Genomic DNA, 18,603 nt, shown 5'->3' with positions numbered 1-18,603 from the left:
GGCAACACGTTTATGGAAAACATTTTTATCACTGGAGAAAAGTTCTGGGAGGTAGCACTGGGTTAAAGGTTTGTTTTTGTTTGTTTTTTAAGACACGGCCTCTGCAATTTTCGGAGACACACACTGTGTATTATTACACATGCATTTGCCACTTCCCCCCATAAAAGGGGGTGAAGTCAGAAATTCTAAATGGAACTGGGTACTGTCACTCCGATGCCAAAGAACAGGGAAAAGGTAAGCAAAGAACTGGAAAAAATGAATAGCAATATAAGAAAGCAACACCATGCAGCTGGAGAATGAGGCCTGAACTAGGATTCAGGAGATCTGGGTTCTACTCCCTATTATGCCAATGATTTTTAAAAACTTTTTGGTACTTGTTACTAATTAACTGGGACTATATTAGACAAGTCTCTTCACTACTTTAGGCCTGGGTTTTCACTCTTCTACAATACAAATTTGACTTGGATAATCTCTAAGAATCCCTCTGGCTCTGTACAATTAAAACCCACAAAAACACATATATACATGAAATGAAAAAGTGAGAAATAAAGGTAAAAATAAAACAGAGCAAGATTATTGCATACTGGTGGTGGAAACTGGCATTCCTGTCGGTCTGGCACAAGTTCTATTCCTCAGGATAAGACTTAGATACCACCAAAGGAAGAAAAATTTAATTCAATTCAATAAAAACTTACTGAGCAATAATTTGCATCAAACTGCAGCATCACAAAACAAACTAATTAGCCCTAGGTTAAGACCAAATATGTGTAAGAAATCCGGAACTCACCCAACTTGATACTGAAAGAATAGTTCATTAACACATAACTCAACTGCCCCAGTACTAAGAACATAGTATTTTAAACTCTTCTTCAGAAGATAACACTAAGAAATTACATAAAATCATCTACAAAGTACAAATACATGGCATAATCAAAATTCTTATCCGCGCCCCCCGCCCCCGAAGAGAATGAAAATAAATGCTACAGGTACTTTCGAAGAGGAAAACAGCAATTTTTGTGAATCTAATTTGTCTAGAACCCACACTCACTCAGTAGGGTCCTACATTTTCTGGATTATATTCTTGACTTTAGTAAGTTTACTGGAAATAAATAAATTCTCAATTTGTTGTGCCAGGTAAATTAAAATGCAACTGGAATTCTTGTCTCTACTATCGCCTACTGAACACTTCCACTTTTCAGAGGCTCGGCTGGTCCTATTTTCCAGGATCAAAGAGGAGAGAAAACCCTTTCCTGAAAATTAAAAATGATTTTTACTTCCACATAAAAAAAAAAGATAAACTATTTTATTTGATATCTCATCTTTCAGAAGCTAAGGCAACCTAGAAGCTAAGTCGAGCTAATTAATCTCGGTAAAAATTCAAACTCCTTAATAGCCCCAAACCATACTCGTTAATATTGTGGAGCTTTCCATCAAGGAAAACAGGCGGGGGGAGGGGGGCATTTTAGCGACAAGCCTTTACTTTAGACAGTTTTTAATACCCCACTTACTATTTATCCCATGCCAAGGATCGCGCGGCGCGGAAACCCTGGCGATTTTGAAAACAAACGTAGGTAAAGGCTCCGGGAGGGGGGAATGGTAAGGGGGTTAGTAACTGACAGCTCGGCCTCGAAGCAAGAAGCTTCAAGTAGGTCAGACGGTTCGAAATCCAGGGTCCACCCCAGTGGGCTTAGGGGAGTAGAGCAGCAAGGAGGTAAGCGGAGGCAGGCGTCTCTCAGGATTAAAGGGGCGGGATATCGCAACAGAGAGAGACCCAGATACAGCCCGAGCTCGGGGCAGTTCGGCTGCTCTCACCTCTCTTGGGGGCCTTGAGCAGAGGCACCCCTCCTGTCCTCTCGCCGTTTTCCTGCTTGTCCTTGTGCTTGAGCTCTCCCGGAGCGCAGGGGCCGGGGTCACCGTCAGAGCCGCGGTGGTGATGGTGCTTGTGCCGCTCCTTGTGGCCCTTATGCTTGGGCCCGGCTGCGCTCACCGTCAGGGGCGAGAAGGTGAAGAGGGCCGAGGTGCCCGGGGCCGGGAGCGGGGCAGCGACAGCGGGCCCGGCGGGTGCCAGCGAAGGTGGCGGCGGAGGCGGCAGGAGCAGAGGCTCAACAGGGCCTGGGACGGTTGGGGCTGCATTCGTTGGCGGCAGCGGCCCGGGATGTTGGCGGCTGCGACGCCGCCGGTGAGGGGGAGCGAGAGGGGGGTCCTGGCTCGGCCGCCCCCGCTTCTCCTGAGACCCCCCGCTGCTCGCTCGGCGCTGCCGCTTCACTCCCCGCGGCGAGACCCCAGCGTGGGGTTTCTCCTTCCCGTCTTTGTCCGCCTCCTCCTGCGCCGCCACCGCCCGTACTACGCGCACCGCTCCGACCTGCGCAGCCATTTCACCCACAAACACACATTTAAATGGCCCGACCGCCCCCCCGTCCGCGTATCGCGCAAGCGCCGCCCGCGCACGGCCCGCTGGGCATTGGAGTCTCTCCCCCACCCTCCACTTCTCGGCCATTCTTCGTCCAGAGCTGAACATGCCGGAAGTGGCACTTCCCGGCGCTTCTCCGCAGGCCCCTCCGACCGAGCTCTATTGTAAAGCACCCAAGGCCGCGCAGAGCCTCACGGGAGCGGTAGTTCCCCGCGCCCCCGCCGCGTCGCTGGCTCGTCGAGCCGAGGAGCAGAAAGAGAGCGTGCGCCGAGTCACGCTTCGGGCTGCGACGCAACCGCCGCTGGGCGGAGAGTTGCCGCCAACCGCCTTAACGGCCGAAACAATGTTAATAGCTTTCGAAGTCTGTCGGCGCGTTCCCATTACCGTCTCCGTGTGCCCGTTCGTCATTTTACACGGAGTAGGTGGTCTCCATAGTTACTTTTCAGTTTGCTATTCCTCTCATAACCTTTGTGAGGTAAAAGAAGCTCCGGCCTTGTACAACCCTGGACAAGCGATGAGATGCAGAGGAAAAGGGAACGTAGTAACATAGCAAATGAGGGCAGTTTTGCTTTAAGGTAGAACGGAGCTGCAAATCAGACATTTCTGAACCTCTTCCTGGGCAGTAATTGCTATGGTTACAAGCACAGGCGCGACAAGGCAGGTGCAAGAATTGCCTGGGAGCCTGCTGAGCGCCGCCCACCTCTCCATCGAGTCGCAGCCCCTCTAGTGCCTGGAAAGGTAGTCTATCCATTATTTTAAATCCATTCCTGCAGTTGCGGAAAAATTCTAGGTGGAAAAATATGTTTTGAAATTTCTTAAGATTTTTTCAAATCGTAAATATAAGGCTGCATAAATTTGAGAAGTGTGTCTACCATAGCCCACTCCAGAAATCATACTACTCACCAAGTTTTCTGCCCGGAAATGTATTTACAATTTGATCGTCACGTTACAATTTTACCGCCTTGATAAAGATATTTGGAAGTAATTGATTACAATAAACTACTCAAGATAAAATCACTGTGGTTTGATACCACTAGTAGCAAGAAGTATTCAGCTCAGTGAACACTATGAAGTTAGTTTAAAAACCAGAAAGTTTATTGAGCACCTCTTGTATACAGTACACTATACAATAAAAAGGTAATATTTCATCTGATGTGTGTCTTCATTGGGATTCCTAGTGAACAATATTGAAGAACAAATGTCTATGTATTTCATTTTCATAAAGTTATAAATTTTTAAGTGAAATCATTATTAGTCAAGGGGAATCCTTTGTAATAATCACCCACTAACTTGTTTGTTATATACAATTAGATTTGAAAGATCAACTTTCTTAAGGCAAATCCATATTAATATAGAAAAAATTTTAACTAGTAGTACCTCTGGTTAGTTGGATATAAGTTGTACATGTTTTACAGGACCTTTGAAATGAAAAAATGCTACTGTATAAACCATGTTTATACAGCTACTGTGTTGTGTTGTTTTGTCTCTATTTATTTTTGATTGAAGGATAATTGCTTTACAATATTGTCTTTATTTCTTCCCTACATGAATCAGCCATAGGTAAGCATGGTCACTTCCCTCTTGAACCTCTCTCCCACTTCCCACCCTGCTATTTTGCTGATTATTTTTCTAGATTTGGTAATTGAACAACTTTGCCTAAAGCTTACCAGGAATTGAACATCTTGTTATTTGGTATATCCAAACAAAAGACTGTCATTAAAATGATTACTGTCATTAAGTATATATTTTATTCTCTTTAGGTGTAACTTCTTTTCTCACTACTTTGTTTCCCACAACACTTGGAAAAAGATGTGTACTCCATTTAGGCAGAAATAACTCTCAGGAAATAATCATTTTCACAAGCAGTAATTTTGTACTGCAACCACAAGGTAAGATTTTTCAAAACACTTTTTATAGTAACTTCTGAGAATGTAGACATTTAATTGAGGTCAAATTTTTACAAATCTTTTAAGTTTATATTTAGGTAGAAAAGTAAAGTAGAATAAAAATAACTTCTAAAAAGGAAAAATAAGTCCATTCCAAAACTTTGTCATACAGCATTCTCTGCACATAAGCTTAAATGACAAACTCCTATGTGTGCTTTCCAACCCGATGTAAATGAGATGAAATGTAAAACTTCTGACAGTTATTTGCATATTGGTCTTCTTTTAAAGCTATTAACATTATTACCATATCTTCATGGTTGATATTATGAATATACATTTATTTTAGCTAGCAGTATTCTATTTGTTTTATTTACAGATTCACTTGCAGGCAATATTCCAAAGCTGTTTTAAATTTTCCAAGTTGATGGTGGTTTCCTTGGTCCTTTGGGTTTTGAAAAACGATTTGCAAAACCTGGGAACAAAAATAATACTGAATGAAGAAAGATCTCTTAAACAGAAATGAACACTTTTTCTTTTGAGTGTATTGTAATATGTGGAAATATATGGATTTTTTTCCCTAAAAGGTTAGCATCTTTGATCAATTTAGTAATAGATTATAAAAGCATTCTAGTAATTACATTAGTGCTTAAATGATGACAATACACTTCTAATAACACCTTAAATTTGTGGCACACTTACAAATTTAATAATGGTAATAATTAGATGGTTATAATAGCCTGTAGTAATTCAGTATTTTTTCTCCAATATTGAGATATTGACATATGTACGTTTACATGTGACATATGTATGTTTAAGGTATATGATTTGATACACATAAATATTGTGAAATGATTAGCACATTAAGGTTAACACCTCCATCCCCTCACATCATTGCCATCTTGTTTGTTAGATGAGCTTCTAAGATTTTTCTCTTTGATTTAAGATTTTTCTTTTAACAGCTTTCAAATATATGATACAGCACTGCCTGCAGTGCAGGAGACCCATCTTTGATCCCTGGGTCGGGAAGATCCCCTGGAGAAAGGAATGGCATCATCTCTAGATTACTTATAATACCTTATATAATGTAAATGCTGTATAAATAGTTGCTGGTGTATGGCAATAAGGCAGTTGATGGAGGGCTTCCCTGGTGACTTAGTGTTAATGAATCTGCCTGCCAATGCAGGAGACACAGGTTCTATCCCTGATCCGGGAAGATCCCACATGCCACGGAGCAATTCAGCCCATTGTTGTTTTCAGTAGCTAATTCATATCTGACTCTGCCACCCTGTGGACTGCAGCAAGCCAGGCTTCCCTCTCCTTCACTATCTCCCGGTTTGAGCTTGCTCAAACTTATGTCCTTTGAATTGGTGATGCCATCCAACCATCTCATACTCTATCACCCCCTTCTCCTATCCTCAATCTTTCCTAGCATCAGGGTCTTTTCCAATGAGTCAGCTCTTCATTAAGCCCTTGTTGTAAAGTTAGACAGGCCATGAGCTATTCAAGTGGTGTGTCTAATTGAGAGAAAAGAAGAAAGCAAGGAATATTTATGTTTCAAGCAAAGTTTGGTGCTTTTTTCATAGGTTATAGAATATCCTATAAACTTTTTAACTAAATGATTTAATAAGAATAATAACTTTTTTCTAAATGTAACATTTTAAACCTTAGAGTTAATGTAATCCAAGTAAAAATTTTAAAACACAAGAAACAGATCCAAAGATTCTAGTTAAATACTTTGCCTTGGTGAGATAGGGACCATAACCCCAACTGTGGCAGAGATTGCTACCTGTCCACCCAAATTTTTCTTTGTTTCTTCTTCAGGGATAGAATAGTATATGGGAAGCTTATCTGCCCAGCGTTACTGCATTTTCCCAGTGTCTTTTATAGTTTGGATGTAACACATGCATAGCATGATGTTGCCTCTTCCAGGCTAGTGCCATAAGTCCTGAAGAGGAGGCCACACACCTCTTCAACATTTTTCTCTCTTCTTGCCACCTACAGTATGAATGTGGCTGCAACAGTTTTGATCATTCAGGTAAGGACAATACCATGGAGCAACAGTTCCTCAGGGTGTGGTCCCTGGGACTACTGGAGGTCCCCCAGACCTTTTCAGGGATTCTGCTTTTTGGTTAATAATTTTTAGTAGTGATATCCTCTACCGTTTACTATACTTCTTACAAAAAAATTATATAGTGTATATAATACTACCTTAAATAGTATGAATTTATGTTATATAAATAGAATGCTTAATATAAAATTATTTTAAATTTATAGGTTATATTAAAGAGCAACTGGGCAAACAGTTCCTTTAAACTGTCAGAATTGTGCTTCACCTTTTACTGTCAAATGAATTTTAATAAGATTAGATAGTAGCATCATCTGTTCTTTTCATCATATTTGCATATTATAACTTTGCTTAGATATGAATTAGAGTATTAGTAGTATTTCAGAATTTCTGGATGTAGCTTTCACATTCATTTATTACATGCCAACATAATCATTTGGTACCTAGTTTTATTTTCCACATATGCTAGGCAATTCATGCCTATGTAACATGTTAGAAGCTGAAAATAAAAAGATAAATGGCATGAAAAAGCATATAAACATAAGGATTTACACATGTAACCTTAAATCACATTAATGTTGTATCTCTTATACTGCAAATGAATAATTAAGGTAAACATTTTTTTAACTCTACTAGAAAGTAACACACATACCAAAATTCAAAAAGGAGCTGGAGTTACTTGACTGAGCAGTCTCTGCAGGCTTGTTTGGTGGGGAAGAATTACAGATACCTAAATCACAAGAAAAAAATGTAAGGGAAAGAATGAATATAGACTCAGACCACATAATTGTTGAGATTAAACGTTTCCTCCAAATTAATTAATACTTCTAGATAAACATCACATGTAACAAAATATAAGTGCTTACAAGTGAGTTCATACTATAATTTTCTCATTTTTGTGTGCATTTTTTTTAAGTTTTCTTTGCAAACAGATTGTATGGTAAACCCAACACTAAAGAAAATCACCAAAAGATTTAAAAATATGATCTATTTTATTGTGAATCTACTTTTTATGGGATTTGCATTTTGGTTTTCAACTGCATCTTACTTTGCATTCTGATCACTCTTAAGTACATTTTAAAATAATTTGTTCTCCACATTAGCTCATCTATGGCAAGTCTGTAGTTTTTCTTCCACCATCCTCTACTCTGGAATATCTTTATTCACTTCCCAACCAACATTTTTCCTATTATGGATGTTTCTAGTTAGGTCCAGAATCTCCCAAAAAGTACTGTTATGTTGCTTTGTTTTGCTATTTTAGCTCCACATAGGCAGACTTAAAAATACATTTCTCTTCCTATCACCTTGATATATTCATATATAAATATCTACCCAATTCTGAAAACAATCCAGTGAAAACATGGTTCATATTTTGCACAAGTACTGTCTAATGACCAAAAAAAGATAATTTCAGGCTTGTATGAACTTTCTAGGAAACAGTACATAATTGGGGAGAAATTGCTAAATATTCACCTTTATTTGTTCTCATCATTTTCAGAATGTAGTGTGAGGACTGCATATATGCTTGTATACACAGAAAATTCTAGAAAGCCCTCACACTTCCTGGAGCTACATCAGTATGAATCACTAGAGTATATCATGAGTTTCAGTCAGATTCAAGTAAAATATTTATTGAATACCTACTAGTGCCAAGAATTAGGCTAGCCACTGATGATAGAGACATGGATAACAAGTGGGTAAAGGTGAGAAAGTTCAGGAGATAGCTATCATCCCTATATTGCATATGAGCTGAGAGTTGTATACATCCTTCAGAAAGAAAACAATTGTCCCAAAAGGGAAAATTGGCGTTTTATAACTGGAGACAAAAATTTTGCATATAAGGCAATGGCACCCCACTCCAGTACTCTTGCCTGGAAAATCCCATGGACAGAGGAGCCTGGTAGGCTGCAGTCCATGGGGTCACTAAAAATCGGACACCACTGAGTGACTTCACTTTCACTTTTCACTTTCATGCATTGGAGAAGGAAATGGCAACCCACTCCAGTGTTCTTGCCTGGAGAAGCCCAGGAACGGGGGAGCCTGATGGGCTGCCGTCTATGGGGTCGCACAGAGTCAGACACGACTGAAGTGACTTAGCAACAGCAGTGAACTACTAATTTGCTTATAACTTGTCATGGATACTTTTATGCTCCCTGCCCAGCATTAATTCCTTCTTGTGATAATTGAATTTTACTTTAAGAAATCAGCCCTTTCCAATGTTCACCTCCCATATTTCTTGTGGAGTTGATCTACCCATAGATCAAAGAGCTGATTTATGACCAGGGCTGTCAGTTGGTACTTTGCAATGGTCACACCAGTTGTTTAGAGCTGACCTCATTCTCTGTTGGTCAATGTCCACATGTAACAATTGTTAAATATTAGACATGACACTGTCCTCTTAATCCAAGCATTAAATATACTGGCAATAATTGGTTTAGGTTTAGCCAAGACAAGCAGGCCTAACAATACTAGTCATCTATCAACCTGTGGCTTGAGCAACCAGGAAGGAGCTCATTTTTTTCATCATAAGCCTGAAATCACATAGTAAAAGCCTGCCTGAGTTATCTAACAGACAGAAACAAAGTTGGGAGATACGGAATAAGAGATTAGGCCCTAATTATATCATTTGAACTCTTGGTCATAAGTCAATAAATTCCTCTTTTCTGCTTGAACTAGCTTAAGTTGGGTTTTCTGTCACTTGAAATTAAAGGATTTCTCAGCAACTAAAGTTTCCCACCAAAAGTAGCATTGGATGTCATAGCTGACATATTCAACTCTTGTCACCAGCAGCCATTAAGATCTTTTCAAAAACATATCTAAAACTCCTCTGTGACTTCCTATTGGGTCATTAACATGACCTATAAGAGTTTATTTTCTGCTTTTATAAGAGAAAGAAAATGATGTTTTGTGAAAGTGAAGTCGCTCAGTCATGTCCAAGTCTCTGTGGCAACCCCATGGATTGTAGCCTACCAAGCTTCTCTGTCCATGGGATTTTCCAGGCAAGAGTACTGGAGTGGGTTGCCATTTCCTTCTCCAGGGGATCTTCCTGACCCAGGGATCGAACCCAGGTCTCCCACATTGTAGAAAACAATGTTTCGTAAGCTAAGCTAATCAAATCAATCTTTGGCTAACTGTTCAATTTACACATTCTTTTGCTATTTGCCATTTTATTTCTTATGTTTTCTACTATAATTTGCTCTTGAAGTGTTTAAATTCTCTTTTGACTGACTTCAGAAGAAAGGCTATTTTCCAATCATGCTTCCCTGAATTTGCCTGCAATGCAGGAGATCCAGGTTTGATCCCTGCGGCAGGAAGATCCACTGGAGAAGGGAATGGCTACCCACTCCAGTACTCTTGCCTGGAGAATTCCATGGACAGAGGAGTCTGGCAGGCTACAGTCCATGAGATTAAAAAGAGTTAGACACGACTAAGGAACTAACACTTTCATACTATGATTTCCTCTTTAAATGTTTAAATTCTCTCTTGACTGACTTTAGAGGAAAGAGTATATTTTCCAGTCGTGCTTTATTATAGGTAGGAAATTAGTTCACTTCAGAGGTCAAGTGTGGTAGCAGTAAAAGCAGCCTAGCACACGCTTATGGACAGGGAAATAGAGTGAAAACTCAGAAGAAAAGAGTAATTTTCAGCTATAAACCTTCTTACTTAGCTAACACCCTGTATCACGTTTTCTCAGTGCTCTTTGTCCCTCCCCACAATACCAGTATAGCTGTTTAATCCTTGATGATTAACCCGATGGATCAAGTTTTTAAAAAATATACTACCATATACTTTGTAGTTATAAATAAGACTTTGGAGATAACCAGTTTCCCATAGTTTCAGGAGTCAGGGTTTTGTTTTCACTACAATATAAGAAAAACAGTAAGCAACAGACTTTTATTGCTAATAATATTTGGTAAAAATGGAAATGTGTCAATACTTTGCTTATTTCATTAAATCAACACATTTGTTTCACAATATGCTTTACTGTGACTACTTTCAAAGAAAATACATCTGAGGTTAGACTGCTGGGAGTTTTAAATAACACAGTAATGACAGCATTTTAGGATGTGTAGAAAGTGCCAAACATCATACCGTTATTCTTGTGAATCACACAGAAACTTTTCCCTCCCCTTACTCCCTGCCCAGTATTTTAGCATCGTGGAGCCTAACAACAGTGCAAGGCCTGAAGGTTACTGTTATGATATATAGGCCCTTAGCAAGGTTCTGTTTAGGAATACTACTGTTAATTATTTTTCCCAGTGGTTATATAAGGAAAAATTACATATACTGAAAGTGGTATATGTATTCTAAAAATAAGTAACTTACTCTTTTTCACATTTCGTAAAATTTTCAAACTCTATAAAAATAAAGAAAAGGAAAAGGTTAGTTTTTTCCCTCTGAAATCCAAACACTTTTAATCAACTAGAAATATAGACTTCAGTCAAGAGGATTAATTTCTTTAAAAATGGATATCGAAATACAAAATTATTTTTCTATCATGCCATTTTTAACTCAGTGCCAAGTCTCTACTTGTCTTATCTTGCTGTTTAGAAATAATACTATTATTCTGCAGGAAAAAAGATGGAGTTTCTACTTTTCTTCTTTATTTTTTAAAATATTTTATTTACTGATATATTTACTTATGTGGCTGCACTGGATCTTCATTGCTGCATGACAGCTGTCTCTAGTTGTGGTGCATGGGCTTCTCACTGCAGTGGCTTCTCTTGTCTGGGAGCACGGGCTCTAGGCACACAGACTCAGTAGTTGCGGCTCCTGGGCTCTCGAGTGGTGGCTCAGTAGTTGTGGCACACAGGCTTAGTTGCCCTTCCGCATTTGGAATCTTCCCAGACCAGGAAGGGAACCCATGTCCCCTGCAGGTCGTAACCTCGATGTGTTAACCACTGGACCACCTGGGAAGTCCCCTACTTCTCTTCTTTATTAAGGGACCATTCCAGAACCCACAGTGGCTTCTGAAGATACTCTGATACATTGCCACTCCTATTCTAGTCAGAAAAATTGCCAGTCATTTTCTGTACTCGCTTTACTGAGATTCTCTTCATACTGTTAACCATGCTACTTCCTTCTCCCTCTTTTAAGCAAACCCGTATCTTCTGCCTCCTTGATGGTGGAGTCTCTAAACCCTTATCTCTTATCTCTTCTAAAAATCTACCCAGATTTCTTCTTTTCTTCACATTTCCTCAGGGTGTATGTTTTTCACTCTGTTCCACAGTATACTTTTTTTATAATTTTCATTTTATTTCTCATATAGGTATTGTATTCTAATAATTAACTATACGCTTTTCAGGGACATTTAAATGACCTTTATGGCATTTCTATTTTTCTAACACTTAACAGAGATGTAATCTTCTATATAATAGATATTTTAAAATTCCTTTTTGAAAAATTTAGATTTTTAAATATAGATTATTTGTAATTCAAAATATCCTAGTGAAAATGCTCTCATTTTTGTTCTCCATCTTTTTCTTCTGCTCTGTTGGTATATGTTTCTTTTCATAAACCAATATCACGCCATTTTAATTATTCGGGCTTTATAATATTTTTATATCTGATAAGACTACCCTTCTTTCACTGTTTTTATTTATTTATTTATTTATTTGCTGTTTCCTGACTATTCTTGCTCTTTCCCCGCACATATAAACTTTGGAGTCAGTTTGTCTAGTTTCAGGGGGAAAGAAGTTGATAGTTTTGGGGGGAATGCTCTAAGTTGTTTTTTGTGTTTTTTTAATTTTTGGTTTCCCTCTATTAATTTTGATTGTTGTGAGACTAACAATCAATATTAGTGAAGATAGTTAGTCTAATTTTTTCATCTTAATGCTAGTGGCCGGGGGTTGGAGTGACAAGGGTTAGGACACCTCTGGCATATTCCCATAAACTCCTATCTTTTTTACCTTACTCCTTGTAAAATTCTTTCCAGGAGGTTTCAGTGTCTGTTTTGAAGATGTTGAATTTTCCATGGTGTTAGGACAGCTAGTAGAACAAGTCTCTACAGATTGAGCCTGTGTACCTAAAAAACAAAGTGTTTTGTTGAATAGCTTCTTAAGACTTCAGATTACATACAGGTTCAGAATTCAGTAATTTTTAGCCTGATTTTTCTGTACATTATTTTTGCAATAGATTATGCATTTTTAAAATTTATTATCTCTATCTTATTTAATCATTCTGTGTACCTTTTCCATTTAGGTCCTATTTTATTGTTAACCTTTAATGGTCTCACTTTTCTATAACTTTTGAGAGAGAGTACTGTCACTTACAATCTTCATCAGCAAGAAGGAAGGACTCTAAGGTTCTCTCTGGCAGTGGAGGTGGTGGGGAAGAAGAACGATCTTGTTGTAGATCTATGAAAAAAGAACATACAAAAAAAAAATCCTATCAATTGAAAGTCCTAAGTTAAGCTCCTTTTTTGAGACAAATGTATGATATTGCTTATTTGTGGAATCAAAAAAAATGGTACAAATGAACTTATTCACAAAACAGAAATAGAGTCACAGATGTAGAAAACAAATTTATGGTCACTAAAGGGGAAGAGGGGAGGGATAAATTGGGAGATTTGGATTTATATATACATACTAATATAAAATAGATAACTAATAAGAACCTACTGTATAGCACAAGGAAATCTACCCAATACTCTGTAATGGCCAATATGGGAGAAGAATCTAGAAAAGAGTGGATATGTGTACATGTGTAACTGATTCACTTTGCTGCACACCTAAGACTAACAACACTGTAAATCAACCAAGCGCCAACGAAAAGTATTAAAAAAATCCCTTTTTGGTTTTATATTATTTTTCCATTTTTTCAATATTAACCTGTAACAGCCAAATAAAAAATTATCTGAACAATGACTGGAGCCTCAAAAACTTTATTGTAGCTGTTTAGTCAATGAACGTATGCTTTATCACAAATTTAATAGCTGACTTATAAAAGTACTCTTCCAAAGAATTTGAACCTGACTTTAATCAAGCTTCTAGTCTTACTATAACTTTGCAGGGAATCCTAGAGATAGAGGAACGTGTTAAAACCATGAGGATACAAACAGCCAAATTTGGAATATTAGCAGTCTTAAGGACATTCCCTTCAACAAATAAATGGCAAGAGAGAACATAAAAAAAGAACTGTTACAAACTTTAAAAGGCTTAACACACATATAAAACAAATGCAAGATGTAGACTTTGAATTCAGCTTCAAATAAATCAACTGTAAAACATTGTTTGAAAAAATAAAAGAAGGACATGCTTGAGACAATTCAAGAAAATGAACAAAGTCTGCATATTAGATAATATTAAGCAATTATTATTAATTTTATTAGTGTGATTAATGCTATTATGGTAGGTTTAAATGTATGTTTGAGTATTTCTGTGATTTTATTGTTGTTGTTTAGTTGCTAAGTTGTGTCCGACTCTGGGACCCCATGGACTGTAGCCCACCAGGCTCCTCTGTGGAATTTCCCAGGCAAGAGTTTCCTTCTCCAGAGGACCTTCCTGACCCAGGGATTAAACCTGGGACTCCTGCATTACAGACAGATTCTTTACCACTCAGCCACCTGAAAGCCCATCTCTGTGATAAAGAATTTTAAATAATGGAGCTACTTTCCCACAACATAAGTCCTAAAGATACAAATGGTGTTCTATTGATGTATGCTCCTCATTGTATAGCACTAAGTATAATTATATACTTTATTAATGTCTTTGAAAATGAATACATGGTTAAGTGCTAGAGCTTTATCTGTCTTTGGTCATTGGGTTTTTTAGGTCTCAAGACTTATCTATAAAGCAAGTTCTGTTGTTTATTCCTTGTATCCTGGGTAATATGCAAAAATTAAATATCAATGCAGTACTTCCATCACCAAATACAATCACTGGCAAATAGTAGGCATTTAACAAATATTTGATAACTACTATAAAGTAGCTTATCACCTTCCAGTTTGATTTTAGGAAGTATTGTTAGAACTATAACTTTCAGGTAACAATATTCTGCCAAATACCTTCCCAAAATACCATTTTCACCTTAATGCTCCCCTGATAAAGAACCTATAGTGCTTATTACTTATTGAATTAGATCTAAATTCTTCTGCCAAGTTTTGTGTGTGATAAAATACACATAACAATATTTGCTATTAATGACATTTAGTACATTCACATTGATGTACAAATATCATCACAGTCTGGTTACAAAATTTTAATCTTCCTGAAAAGAAACTGCACACCCATTTAGTAATCACTTCCCATTACCCCCAGATTAGAGGGGCAACCACAAATCTGCTTTCTCTATATATAGATTTGTTTATTCTGGATATTTCATCTGCATATCCTTTAAGTCCTTCAGAACTTTCCCACATTATCTATCCAAATTTATTTTCCTTATTTCCCTAAAATAGAACCTCTGTTGCAATTAAATTTGCCTACTTACAGTTTCTCTGTACCCGTCATGCTTATTTTTACCTTTGAGTCACTGTTACTCTGGTCCCTGCTCCTAGAATTCGCTCTTTTTTCTTCTATCAATAATTTTCTATTTCTTTTCTCTACTCAATGAAACCTTCCCTAACCACTCCAGTGATGCCTTTTTTTTCCCAGACTGCTGGTGATTAGAATCAATGCAATATAGATTATAACTTAATAGTTGCAATGAGTATTAATTTTGTCTACCCAATTTGAGTACATCATTAAGCAGCCCACTCCAGTCTTCTTGCCTGAAGAATCCCATGGACAGAGGAGCCTGGTGGGCTACAGTCTATGGGGTCACAAGAGTCAGACACAACTGAGCGATTAACACTGTAATCATTAAGCAAGTGCTCTTTGTTATATATCCTGCCTATTCTAACACTGGATAAGGCACACAGAACTTAAAATGTTCATTTAATAATTACCTAATAAAAATTGTAATAGGTAACATTTAATGAGGGACTTCCCTGATAACATTTAATGAGAACTTATTTGATAACCACTGTGCTAAAAAAGCTTTATACTTATTTTATCTCACTAAATCCTCACAAAAATCCTCTTAGAAGGGAAGTTCCATTATCCTCATTTTATCAATGAGAAAAATCACAGCCCATGGAGTCGCAAAAAGTTGGACATGACTTAGCAACTGAACAACAACAATAGCAACTGAACAACAGCAATATATGACTTAAACAAGGTCATAGATTTCAATAACTATTGGTAGGCCAGGGATTTGAATGAAAGTCTACCTGACTCCAAAGCCCATGGTTTTTAATGTCTATGTTATACTACTTATTTATGTATTTGAATAATATGTTAATATGAGTAAATATGTTAAGGGTAACTGCTACCTGTCATAATATATGTAAAATACCTATCAGTGTTCAATAACTGTTGGCTGTTGGTGTTGTTATTCAATGTATAAAACAAGTAAGAAAGTACTGGAGAAGCAATAGCAAGTTAAAAAACCTAAGTGGTCAGAAATAGTTTTTCAAAATGACAATGTTAACAATGATAAAACCAGTAAAATGGAACTGCTGCAAAGTTTTAAGAAGTTGTATCTGAAATAGTTGGGTTGTATATCAAGGAAGAGAATTCTAAAATCCTGTTTTCCTCTTACCCTTCACAAAACAAAACTACTAGCCTAGGAAAACCAGAAGTAAATCAATGAGTAGTGGAAGCTATTATGGAAACCATGCCATCTCCTGAGCTGATACTCTAAACTTAATGAGCCATTCTTGCAGTACAAATTCTTACGGCTAAATGTCACCTAAAGCCAAGGAAAATAAATGTTTTACCTGATTTTGGACTCTGGGGTTTTACACTCTGGAGGGGAAAAAAAAAAAAAAGTGAAAGAACAACATGTACACAAATCTATAAACTCTAGGCAATAAATAGCATTTTTTAAAAAATTATATTTCATATACCAATAGAGTTATGAAATGTTTTCCCTATTTTTCCTAATATATAAATGTGCTGAATGAATTGTGAAGAATCATCTACTCTTACAGTGATTTTTTTTATATGTCATGAATATTGGTTCTAAATTGATCCCCTTTTATACTTATTTCCTCCTACTTAGAACATTTCCCTGAAAATTTAATTTAAGGTTAGGTAGTTGCAATTGAAATTATCTCATGATGCTGGAACAGAGGAATTGTTCTTTACCCTGGGACTTGGTAAGATAAAGACCATTAGCAGTAACAATAACAGTTACTAGTACATTACAAGTGTAATTTAAAAGGTGGAGAATATTTTTACCACCACTGCAACTGTAGGCATGTTTAAATGTTTTAGATAGTTACTCTTCTGATCTCTGAAAGGTTAAGATAGTTGGTTCATCATAGAATTGTATGCAAATGCATAACAGATTGTTGAAAGTGTAGGTTTTTCTTCTAGAAGCAGAGAACATAATTCCAGAAGGTTTATATTAAATAATATAGACATCTGTTATATTTTAAAAACTGCTCTCTATAATATGGTATCACAGCTAACAAGAAACTGCCTACCAGATGACTACTACGAACAAGCAATCTACTTATGAAACAATTATTTTTGCCTTGATTGTACTTTATGAATAAGGTCAAATGTTTACTCTTTCACTAAATCTTCCTTGATCACTTCCAACCTGAAGGGATCTCTCACTCTTTCAAAGCTTAAGAGCTTTCATATGATTATATTTGCCTTGTTATAATAAATAGAGACAAAAATAGACTGTGTACACATGCTATATCTCTACTGCTAAACTTCAAATTTCTTAAGGACAACAATTGTATATTACACATATCTTTTTATTCCCCACATTCTCTACCACATTGTTTTATAAAAAGTATCCGCTCAATATTTACTAAGTGATAGATGTTAAAAATATGTAAAGAATAGACTACAGTCTGTTGAATCTTAGTGAGTAGAGTCAGAAAAAATAGTTATTGACCTTGCTTGGTCTAAGTCTTACCAAATCGTCAGATTTCTTTGATTCAGATGTTCCACTACATTCTAGTGACGTTCCAGTTTTTACCTTCACAGGTGAAGATGAAGATTTGGGAACACCCTGTGGGAGTTCTGTAACATAAATAAATAAATATGATTCAATTCTTAGGAGTATTGTAATTTTAAAGGGCAAATGTTACTCAGCAACGGCACACAGAATATTGAAAGGATCTGAGAAATAATCTAGTTAATCCACAGTTTACTTTACACTTACTGAACTGTACTCACCAGCTTCCTCTACTACAATAAAAGATTCAGGTGTCCGTTCAGGAAGTGGAGGAGGGATTTCATCTTCTATCCTCGGAGAAGTTGCTATCAAAAATATAATCACAATTTTTAATTATAAAAATTCAAAGATTTTTAAAAGATATTTAAGCTGGTATCTGTTCACTCAAAAATCCAACGAAAATTCTTATATTCTAATCTTGATACAAATTATGTCAAACATTACTAAGATGTGTAAGCTGGTATCTGTTCACGCATGGAAAAAGCAACATAAATTCTCTCATCCTAAGTTGGAAACCCAGGTTTTTTTATTCTTCTTCAAAATTTGCTTCTTTTAAAAGCCCAAGGATATTTTAATTAAGTTGCTGAGTATCAGTTAACATAGTGTAAAACTTTATATTAATTTAGGAAGCTTTGGATTGTTTTCTGCATAACTCTTGCCCTTTGTTTTACATAGAATATACAATACAGCCTCATGAAGCACCTTAACATGCCAGATTCAATTACAGAGGAGGTAAAATCATAAAGATTTTAGTATTTCTTCTTCATTCTTTTAGAATTGAGAATATTGACATTTTCCTTTTTACAAAATAATGGTATAACAAGGTTTTCTGTTAATATATTTCTATAGATGTATTCAGAATTTTTATAGAATTTAAATGCTGTTATGAGAAATTGCCACCAGATGGCACACATGTCAATGTTGCTACAATCTTTGAAAAAGATTTGGTTTCCAAAGTTGGCACTCAGACAAGTTTAAGGTATTGTTGGTATCTAGAAAAATAAAATTTCTTTAAATCATAAAACATAAGTACATAATCTTTCCTTCTAATCAAGGAACTAGATACAGATGAAATATTTTTATAACAAAGCTATGCATCTGTTGTATGTATTGAGGAATATGTACAGTAAATGTCATGGGTGGGTGCTCTGTCGCTCAGTCATGCCCTACTCTTTGTGACCCCAGGGACTGTAGCCTGCCAGGCTCCTCTATCCATGGGATTTTTCAAGCAAGAATACTGGAGCGAGTTGCTATTTCCTCCTCCAGGGGATCTTCCCCACCCA

The 18,603-nt window shown here is 36.9% G+C and overlaps 2 protein-coding genes across 2 annotated transcripts in view; both read right to left on the bottom strand.

Annotated features, from left to right (window-relative positions):
* The window catches only part of RSBN1 (round spermatid basic protein 1), a 39,773-nt gene extending 37,192 nt beyond the window's left edge, over positions 1-2,581 (bottom strand). Inside the window, exon 1 of the mRNA XM_043460190.1 lies at positions 1,813-2,581. Coding sequence (XP_043316125.1) covers positions 1,813-2,518 — 706 coding nt within the window. The 5' untranslated portion in view covers positions 2,519-2,581. The remainder of the gene's footprint in view (positions 1-1,812) is intronic.
* A 902-nt stretch (positions 2,582-3,483) lies between these two features.
* The window catches only part of PTPN22 (protein tyrosine phosphatase non-receptor type 22), a 56,551-nt gene continuing 41,431 nt past the window's right edge, over positions 3,484-18,603 (bottom strand). The window contains exons 14-21 of the mRNA XM_043460183.1: positions 17,542-17,625; positions 17,279-17,385; positions 16,122-16,149; positions 12,634-12,717; positions 12,271-12,386; positions 10,688-10,718; positions 7,014-7,091; positions 3,484-4,768 (exon numbers count right to left, since the gene is read on the bottom strand). Coding sequence (XP_043316118.1) covers positions 4,704-4,768; positions 7,014-7,091; positions 10,688-10,718; positions 12,271-12,386; positions 12,634-12,717; positions 16,122-16,149; positions 17,279-17,385; positions 17,542-17,625 — 593 coding nt within the window. The 3' untranslated portion in view covers positions 3,484-4,703. The remainder of the gene's footprint in view (positions 4,769-7,013; positions 7,092-10,687; positions 10,719-12,270; positions 12,387-12,633; positions 12,718-16,121; positions 16,150-17,278; positions 17,386-17,541; positions 17,626-18,603) is intronic.

Source organism: Cervus canadensis, chromosome 2 (genome assembly GCF_019320065.1).
Source record: "Cervus canadensis isolate Bull #8, Minnesota chromosome 2, ASM1932006v1, whole genome shotgun sequence".
NCBI lineage: Eukaryota > Metazoa > Chordata > Mammalia > Artiodactyla > Cervidae > Cervus > Cervus canadensis.
This window is presented reverse-complemented; position numbering and strand designations above follow the sequence as displayed.